General features: G+C 40.5%; 1 protein-coding gene across 1 annotated transcript; it reads right to left on the bottom strand.

The window, feature by feature from the left end:
- Positions 1–3,993: 3,993 nt before the first annotated feature.
- On the bottom strand, positions 3,994–6,958 carry LOC134280842 (cytochrome c oxidase assembly protein COX11, mitochondrial-like). Its single transcript, XM_062763291.1, has 5 exons — positions 6,848–6,958; positions 5,110–5,440; positions 4,679–4,828; positions 4,393–4,518; positions 3,994–4,050 (listed from the first exon to the last, which is right to left on the bottom strand). The coding sequence occupies exons 2-5, from the start codon at positions 5,437–5,439 to the stop codon at positions 3,994–3,996; spliced, it is 663 nt and encodes a 220-aa protein (XP_062619275.1). The 5' UTR covers position 5,440; positions 6,848–6,958.
- Between the last annotated feature and the right edge of the window lie 2,907 nt (positions 6,959–9,865).

Raw genomic sequence — 9,865 nt, 5'->3', positions numbered from 1 at the left:
TTAGCAACTTAAATACATGTAATTCATAGAATACCGCACAGAGGCTGTCGAATTGTACACTCTGACCTAATCTTCTTATCATATTTATAGTTCTTAATTCAACTGTAATTCCTGATAACATTCTGCATTAAAGGGTGAAACGTTTACTGAATTTTGTAAACGTTTAAACGAACAGAAGTAAACGAAACGTTACCGTTTAAACGGGAGAATTTTATGTTGTGTTGAATTTTTATGGCTACTTACTCACAAAACACTATTTTAATAAACCATTTTTTCACCATAATGTAAGTATGAGTTGTCATTAATGTTTTTTTTTTGTTTTTTTTTTTGTTTTTGGTTTTTACGACGAAAGAGTAGGAAGTGTCAAAAACTGAAACGAGATATTAATATAAAAATATATTGCGATAACATTGAGGGTTCCGGTTTACGTTCAATTTTTCAGAGCTGTATATTATACACTTATCCAATGGTTGGGAGTGGGATAGTTCTTTTATCAAACCGGCGACAGGGAACTATTCCCCGAGGGCTTGCCCGAGAGGAATAGTTCCTGTCAAGGGTTTGATGAAAGAGCTATCCCACTCGCAACCATTAGATAAATGTTTTATTATACTGATGTATAATACAATTTTTGAGGTTTGAATTTTTTTGAGTAAGATAATACTACAAGAATAATCTGACATCATGATGACGTCACAATGCTACTGAAGTCATTATGACGTCATCAGTAATAAATAGATTTATCGCTGGAAATCAAAATTGGTGGCAAAAATTGCATGAAAATTTTCCGAGGGTGGATAGCAAAAACTATACCCCGGGGTATAGCTTTGCTATGCGTGTACTATCAAAGATAGCTATTTTACCTTCTTTACTTTATATAGGAAACATTTTAACAGAAGTATAATAATCAACATTATTCCGTTATAAGCATGATACTTTTTATTTTCTAATCAATAAAAAGCAACAACAGGGGTTATTTATTTTAGAACATATACTTGGAAAAATAAAATAAAACATCGCTTGTTTTCACAACTCGGAAATCGGAATTAAATATGTTAGACCATATTAGTTTCTAGATAGTTAATGTTAATAACAGAAAAAAATGTTTGTAACAGACATAGAGTGTGTTTTCTTTGGTTAACATGAAATAAAACAACTTATTTGAATGAAAGGTTTTTTTCTGATAGATGTTGATATTAACCTTCGTGTAAACGTTTACTCAATTTGTAAACGTTTAGAGCATGTAATCGAAACGTCACCGTTTACACGTGTAACCGTTTCGCCCTTAATTTCTTATCATATTTATAGTTCTTAATTCAACTGTAATTCCTGATAACATTCTGCATTAAATGTATCAAACTTTAATACACTGATAATTAACATATAAACCTTTTTTTTTTAATTAGTAATATCTGAAATGAGAGGGGGGATAATAAATTTCAAAGCACTTACCCTATTCTCTGATCAGCATATTTTGGAAATTTTCCTTCATTGTGGCTGCACCATGGTAATATCTAATTGATCTTTAATCATTCCCTCATCCCATGGACATACTGGATACATTTGCAACTTTTAAAGGTTGGCATCTAGTTCAGTATGGTGATGACATGTATTTCCAAAAGCATATTTCAGTTCTTCACTGTATAATCCATATACTTTCAATGTCCCTCACAAACATTTTGTATTGAAATTTTGAACTGGTCTTAGAAGGCGCACAAATCCTAACTGGCTCTCCTCATTGGATACTGCCCCACCTTAAGTAACAGTGGGGGACACAACAGGTTGTTTAAGTAGAGGAAAGCATTTCCAAATCGATGGGAGATAAAGATTAGAAGCTCATGAAATTAAGATATTCCTGCCTGGTCCCCAATCATTTGTGATGCTATCATCAGGAAGTGTTAACACTTAACACATGGTCAATTTGTAATAAAGGCTTGGGAAAGCTTGGACCACATAGAGTGTCAAAGTATTGTATTTCCTCACGTGAGCCTCATGTGAGGAACTGAGACTTGTAAATCTTTGGTTTTGGTTCTACTTGTAATACTGAATTTTGACTATGTCCAATTTCCTCACCTCTTGCTCACCTCTTCCTCACGTGAGAAAACTGAACTTAGAAAAATCACTACCAATGCTATATCTTAAATTAAGCTGTTGTTAGGTGAGCAAATTGAATAGACTTTTGCTCATGAGCACTTTGAGGTGAGCATAATTTTGCACATGTGCATTTTGGTTAGTATTTTCCTCCCTAACAAAGACTAACAATCTGCACATGAGCAAAATCCAATTCTACCTAATTTGCATGCAATTCTCACTTGATTCTCATGTGAGTCTCATGAGCTGCTCATGAGCATTTGTTAGAATGTTTGGTACGGGCAGCTTCAATGGTTTATTGGGGTCAAAGGGCATTGAGAAGTGCAGATTGAAACAGGATAAATTTTCAGCTGCTCGGCATGTTTTGTAAACAAACAAAAGGCATGTTTCTACAATGAACTGAATTGTATGCCCAACGTAACCCAGACAGGTATTTATTGCCATAGACACACATTCAGATAAAAAATGAGCATAGCTAGCTGGCAGTTTCATTCAGCTGTCTATAGAGTCTGCATGTGCCTTAATGCATCATTAAATGCATGCACACACATGAAACTCTATTTAGAAGCATTTCAGAAGCAGATGTAGTCCTGTGCTTAGTCATCTGTAGAAAACATCTGGCTCGTTCTCATTTCAGTGGCCATAGCTGCCAAAGAAAGATAACTCAGTCTACTTTTAAGCTTGCTTTCGGATTTATCCTTCTTAAAACGTTTTTATCATAGGCGCTCCCCATGTAATTCTGTAAATGACGTATGATAAGTATAATATATAGGTCTAGCCCTCTATACTATAAAATAACCGTTATTTTATAGTATAGAGGGCTAGACCTATATATTATACTTATCATACGTCATTTACAGAATTACTTGGGGAGCGCCTATGGTAAATGAAGTAGACAGAAAGAGGCTTAAGAAAGGCAACTCCAGATATTTGGGTGAACATTAAAGAAGTCAAAATAATTCATATCATACATTCAATCAAACATTTTTTTTCATACTTAATTATTATAAAGGAAAAGTAAAGTTACTCTGGGGATAGAAAGATTCATATCAACAAGTCAAGATAATTAATGCTAGGGTCACCTGTTTACAAGGACCTGGTCAAAAGAATATGAACATTGATACCATATAATCCCTATTAACCACCCCTACCCCTATAAGCCCCCCCCCTGATCTTTTTCAGTTGTCAGGAAATAAGGGTCCCCTGTAAAGTGATTATAATCATCTAGAATTGTATCAAAAGTCTGCCAAAATTTGAAGAAAATGAAAATGACACTTGTCTATTATCCAATTTCTCGGTGGAAAATGAATCATTTAACATAATTTGTATAGATTATCTTCACTTAGAGTAAAGTTAGAAATTATTTTAGTGGTTCTTTAAATTTATTTATTTTTTTGAAAAGATTTTTCGAAGTTAAAATATGATATTAAATATTATGAAGAGAATACCAAAATAACCACCCCCTTTTAGCAATTTACTAAGCGCCTGGGGCAGTAGATAGGGATTATACTGTATGTCTATTTTATTAGCTTCATTATGGTTTAAGAAAAAAACCCTTAATTATTGGCGGTTGTGGGGAGTAATGTATTATCATTTCACCTGGAGAGAACTACAGAAAGACAACCCAAGATGATGAAGTCAAAACAGGATTTAGACCCATATTCTTGAACTGGAAATAGTGTCTTTACATATTGAGCATGTTGCTTGCAATCATCATAACTGTTTCTTATTTCTATGTGAAGACATCAACATATAGTACTGAATGGAAGAGAAAGGGATAAAAGGACCAAGACACTCTTCAACTCAGAACAGGGGATCTTCACACCCAAAGCAATCTGGCAACTTACATAAATGAACTTTTCTGACTTCATGTATTTCAATGTACATTGTAATTAAGAGATGAAGTTATAAAACTGTTACCTCTTCTCCTGGTTCTAACCTCTGCTCCTCAAAACAAAAACACTGAAAAAGAAATACAGTTCTTTAAAAGACATGTACTCAGAATATTTAGTAAATACTGCATACAGGGAAATTTTCGTCTGTTTTATTTTCGCCCCATTCGCTCCCTTCATATATGGATGAATTTAGAATGGTGCGAATTCAAAGAAAACAGCATAATTTCTTAAACAGAACCACGGAAGGGCGAATTTAATATGGGGAAAATTGGTCACAGGTGCAGAAGGGCGAAAATAACAGGGGTGAAAATAACCCTGTATACAGTATGAGCTATGAAAACATGAATTCTGACTTTGCTAAGAAGAATTATATATAATCAGTACATGTAATGCCATTCATTTCAAATACCTGTATTTTATTGAAGTAGTATCCAGCTTGCCAGGGAACTATGGTATAGGTAGAAATCCCTATGATGGGTTTGTCTGTGGGGTTTTTGGCTGTGTAAAATGCCAAGGCAGTCTCTCCTACTCTAACCTGTTTAATTGATACACACATACAGAGAGCACAATTTTGCAAAGAACATAGCCACACACATTCATTTAATACATTTTTTTAGCAATATGTATGTCAGAAGTAATATATTCTTAATCAAAATCAAAAGCTAAACAAAAGTAATCAGGACAATATGGCGTACCTGAATCTCCTTTTGCTGAGGTTTAAACTGCCACTGCATCTGAGCGGATCGGTCAGCATTAAATTTAACTGTGATCACTTTATCCTGTGGTTTCATGGCCTCCACTTTTTCATTGCTCAGCTTGACGGCCTTACCTCCTCTGCCAGTTTTCTGTATTAAAAAAAACAGATGTGAACATGATGCAAATAAGAAGAAAGTAAAATGCTGTCATTATCAGTGTTTGTTTGCAAGAAATGTCTTCCAGGCATGTTAGATATTTTAGACAGTTACCTTCATTATCACAAGCTCATTGTATCTCAGTGTATTTCCATGGTCCCATTGAGTTTGAGATAATGAGGTTTGACTTTTATATCTATCTTAACAAAATATATTTAATTGAAAAACAAAACACAATACATTGTACCAATCAATGAATAAATTCTTGAGCTTACCTGACAGAAGACTCTGTACAGGGGAACAGATAAAATAGTAGCTCCTGTCATAACAATGGCCACTGCTATAGAATAACGCAATCTATCTGCTGCACCAGAATCCGACTTGGATGACTGAAATCTTACACAGTTTGTTAAAAAAGTAAGCTTTTGTCTTGGTTTATTCAACGTTTTGCTGAAGTTACTAATTGAATGATGAAAATTCCTTGGCACAGAATGAAAGTAGGAAGGTCCAGATAATTTAGACAAACATTTCCAGCAACTGGGAGAGTTTTTTGTTGAGTTGTTCACCACTGTTTTAAATAATATATTTCCTATGAATGGAACCATCCTGTTAAAAATATAAACAAAAGCACATTCAAATTCTGTTAAAAGCTATTAAGTTTGATGGTGACAAGAACTGATAATTTACCCTGGTAATAGTCATCACTATAATTATGTTCAGTTTTCCATCCAAAATTACATATTACTTGAGTTTTGAAAAAGAACTCAAGCAATGGTGAAACTTTTATACTCAAAATCTTACTCTATTTAATGGCATGCTCATGCCCTTAGTGCAATTAAAATTTTTTAATATATATTTGGGAGTTCTACATGGTCTAGTGTGAGGATTAGTTGTAATTGACTTCATTTAAAATTATTATCATCATTGTAAATCGTTTACTTATGCGCAAAATCCAGTTTTTCTCTTGTCTTTCTGACTGATACCACTAAGTTAAAAATTTGAGAAACTTGACCCTTGATTACTTATGTGGCAGTCAAATGGGTTCAGCTGTCGGGGATTAAATGATATTGGTGACTTAGTAAGATCACACGAACAATAGTATAAAATTTTGCAGAGACTGAATGCAAATGAGCAAGTACCGGTATATTCATTAAGTATAGAATGAATTCTGGGGGAAATTTGTCATGCCATTCCCGCTTTACAATTAGTGTAACTCTTCCAAGGCCCAAGCTGATGTTGGGTAGTACATAAACTGAGGTCAATTGCCAGGGAAGAGCCTGGGGTGGTGGCCTCTGAGGGCCAGTCAGATGAGTTCAATCACTTGTGGCCAGAATTAGCTTAGTTGTAGAGCACCTGACTTAAGATTCAGGGGGCCGAATTTAAATCCCTCTCTGGTCCACTACATTTTTTACCCTTTTTGTTACATTTGGTGCCATGCTATGGCCAAGAAGTGACAAGTGAGAGGCTGCCAGGGAAAACCCTGAAATGGTGTCTTTCAGGGGACTAAGACCTTTAAGGAGGGAGGAATGGAGCAGTCAGATGAGTTCAATCAATAGTAGCCAGTCAGCTCAGTTGGTAGAGCACCTGACTAGAGATTCAGGGGGCCCAGGTTCGAATCCTGGTCTGGTCCGCTGCATTTTTTGCCTCTCCCTTTACACTTACAATGCTTTGGTTGTGTAACTATTGATTTCACCTTGATTGGATTTCGTTATAATTTTACTTCGTATTCTTTCTAAATTCTTCCCAATAAATGATCTATATTTAGACAGAAATTCCAAAGTAATTCAGATTTCAGCCATTAAAAATCCTACCCTCTCTATATTTAGACAGAAATTCCAAAGTAATTCAGATTTCAGCCATTAAAAATCCTACCCTCTCTGTACAACAGGGTGCTAATAAATTAGGAGGCACAAAATACTATTTCGAATTTCCTCAAATGTTTGCTTTAACTGCCAATCTGCATACAATATACCTCGCTGATTATTTGGGTTTAAAATATAAATCAATACTAACCTTAACGAATATTAAGCTAAATTAATTAAATGGTCGAAAACGTCACAGATCCATTACAAAATCAGATATTATGCAAGCCGCTTGCCCAGCACATAAGGTGCCTAAGTCAAGCTAGCGGCCAATAACGCTAGCGGCCAATAACAAAACATATTTATAAATTTTAAGTTTATCGACTATAAAAATGTATTTCTCGAACCCGACGCATTAACTATGATTAATTTATTAAAGCATAGCGCCCAAACTAGGAATTGTGCCACTTAGGGAAGCCCGGAACACTAGGGCTCGAAGGCGCCTCTGTTGATTTCCGGTCCCAAAAGGGACCCAATTTACACCGTTTCTGGGCGCCAGGGCGCCAAATCCAACCCTATTCTCGGATACATGTAGGTACTATAGGGGTCTAGAGACGGCGCCTGGCGCCCAAACTAGGAATTGTGTCACGTAGGGAAGCCCGGAACACTAGGGCTCGAAGGCGCCTCTGTTGATTTCCGGTCCCAAAAGGGACCCAATTTACACCGTTTCTGGGCGCCAGGGCGCCAAATCATACCCTATTCTCGGATACATGTAGGTACTATAGGGGTCTAGAGACGGCGCCTGGCGCCCAAACTAGGAATTGTGCCACTTAGGGAAGCCCGGAACATTAGGGCGTGAAGGCGCCCCTGTTGATTTCCGGTCCCAAAAGGGACCCAATTTACACCGTTTCTGGGCGCCAGGGCGCCGAATCCAACCCTATTCTAGTATACATATAGGTACTATAGGGGTCTAGAGACGGCGCCTGGCGCCCAAACTAGGAATTGTGCCACTTAGGGAAGCCCGGAACATTAGGGCTCGAAGGCGCCTCTGTTGATTTCCGGTCCCAAAAGGGACCCAATTTACACCGTTTCTGGGCGCCAGGGCGCCAAATCATACCCTATTCTCGGATACATGTAGGTACTATAGGGGTCTAGAGACGGCGCCTGGCGTCCAAACTAGGAATTGTGCCACTTAGGGAAGCCCGGAACACTAGGGCTCGAAGGCGCCTCTGTTGATTTCCGGTCCCAAAAGGGACCCAATTTACACCGTTTCTGGGCGCCAGGGCGCCAAATCCAACCCTATTCTCGGATACATGTAGGTACTATAGGGGTCTAGAGACGGCGCCTGGCGCCCAAACTAGGAATTATGCCACGTAGGGAAGCCCGGAACACTAGGGCTCGAAGGCGCCTCTGTTGATTTCCGGTCTCAAAAGGGACCCAATTTACACCGTTTCTGGGCGCCAGGGCGCCAAATCCAACCCTATTCTCGGATACATATAGGTACTATAGGGGTCTAGAGACGGCGCCTGGCGCCAAAAGTAGGAATTGTGCCACTTAGGGAAGCCCGGAACACTAGGGCTCGAAGGCGCCTCTGTTGATTTCCGGTCCCAAAAGGGACCCAATTTACACCGTTTCTGGGCGCCAGGGCGCCAAATCATACCCTATTCTCGGATACATGTAGGTACTATAGGGGTCTAGAGACGGCGCCTGGCGCCCAAACTAGGAATTGTGCCACTTAGGGAAGCCCGGAACACTAGGGCTCGAAGGCGCCTCTGTTGATTTCCGGTCCCAAAAGGGACCCAATTTACACCGTTTCTGGGCGCCAGGGCGCCAAATCCAACCCTATTCTCGGATACATATAGGTACTATAGGGGTCTAGAGACGGCGCCTGGCGCCCAAACTAGGAATTGTGTCACGTAGGGAAGCCCGGAACACTAGGGCTCGAAGGCGCCTCTGTTGATTTCCGGTCCCAAAAGGGACCCAATTTACACCGTTTCTGGGCGCCAGGGCGCCAAATCATACCCTATTCTCGGATACATGTAGGTACTATAGGGGTCTAGAGACGGCGCCTGGCGCCCAAACTAGGAATTGTGCCACTTAGGGAAGCCCGGAACACTAGGGCTCGAAGGCGCCTCTGTTGATTTCCGGTCCCAAAAGGGACCCAATTTACACCGTTTCTGGGCGCCAGGGCGCCAAATCCAACCCTATTCTCGGATACATATAGGTACTATAGGGGTCTAGAGACGGCGCCTGGCGCCCAAACTAGGAATTGTGTCACGTAGGGAAGCCCGGAACACTAGGGCTCGAAGGCGCCTCTGTTGATTTCCGGTCCCAAAAGGGACCCAATTTACACCGTTTCTGGGCGCCAGGGCGCCAAATCATACCCTATTCTCGGATACATGTAGGTACTATAGGGGTCTAGAGACGGCGCCTGGCGCCCAAACTAGGAATTGTGCCACTTAGGGAAGCCCGGAACACTAGGGCTCGAAGGCGCCTCTGTTGATTTCCGGTCCCAAAAGGGACCCAATTTACACCGTTTCTGGGCGCCAGGGCGCCAAATCATACCCTATTCTCGGATACATATAGGTACTATAGGGGTCTAGAGACGGCGCCTGGCGCCCAAACTAGGAATTGTGTCACGTAGGGAAGCCCGGAACACTAGGGCTCGAAGGCGCCTCTGTTGATTTCCGGTCCCAAAAGGGACCCAATTTACACCGTTTCTGGGCGCCAGGGCGCCAAATCATACCCTATTCTCGGATACATGTAGGTACTATAGGGGTCTAGAGACGGCGCCTGGCGCCAAAAGTAGGAATTGTGCCACTTAGGGAAGCCCGGAACACTAGGGCTCGAAGGCGCCTCTGTTGATTTCCGGTCCCAAAAGGGACCCAATTTACACCGTTTCTGGGCGCCAGGGCGCCAAATCCAACCCTATTCTCGGATACATGTAGGTACTATAGGGGTCTAGAGACGGCGCCTGGCGCCCAAACTAGGAATTATGCCACTTAGGGAAGCCCGGAACACTAGGGCTCGAAGGCGCCTCTGTTGATTTCCGGTCTCAAAAGGGACCCAATTTACACCGTTTCTGGGCGCCAGGGCGCCAAATCCAACCCTATTCTCGGATACATATAGGTACTATAGGGGTCTAGAGACGGCGCCTGGCGCCAAAAGTAGGAATTGTGCCACTTAGGGAAGCCCGGAACACTAGGGCTCGAAGGCGCCTCTGTTGATT

The sequence above is a fragment of the Saccostrea cucullata genome, unplaced genomic scaffold, assembly GCF_032062105.1.
Source record: "Saccostrea cucullata isolate Sc308-1 unplaced genomic scaffold, CSIRO_AGI_Scuc_v1 ctg5942, whole genome shotgun sequence".
Taxonomy (NCBI): Eukaryota; Metazoa; Mollusca; class Bivalvia; order Ostreida; family Ostreidae; genus Saccostrea; species Saccostrea cuccullata.
The sequence above is the reverse complement of the archived record's forward strand: the minus strand, read 5'-3'. Positions and strand labels throughout refer to the sequence as shown.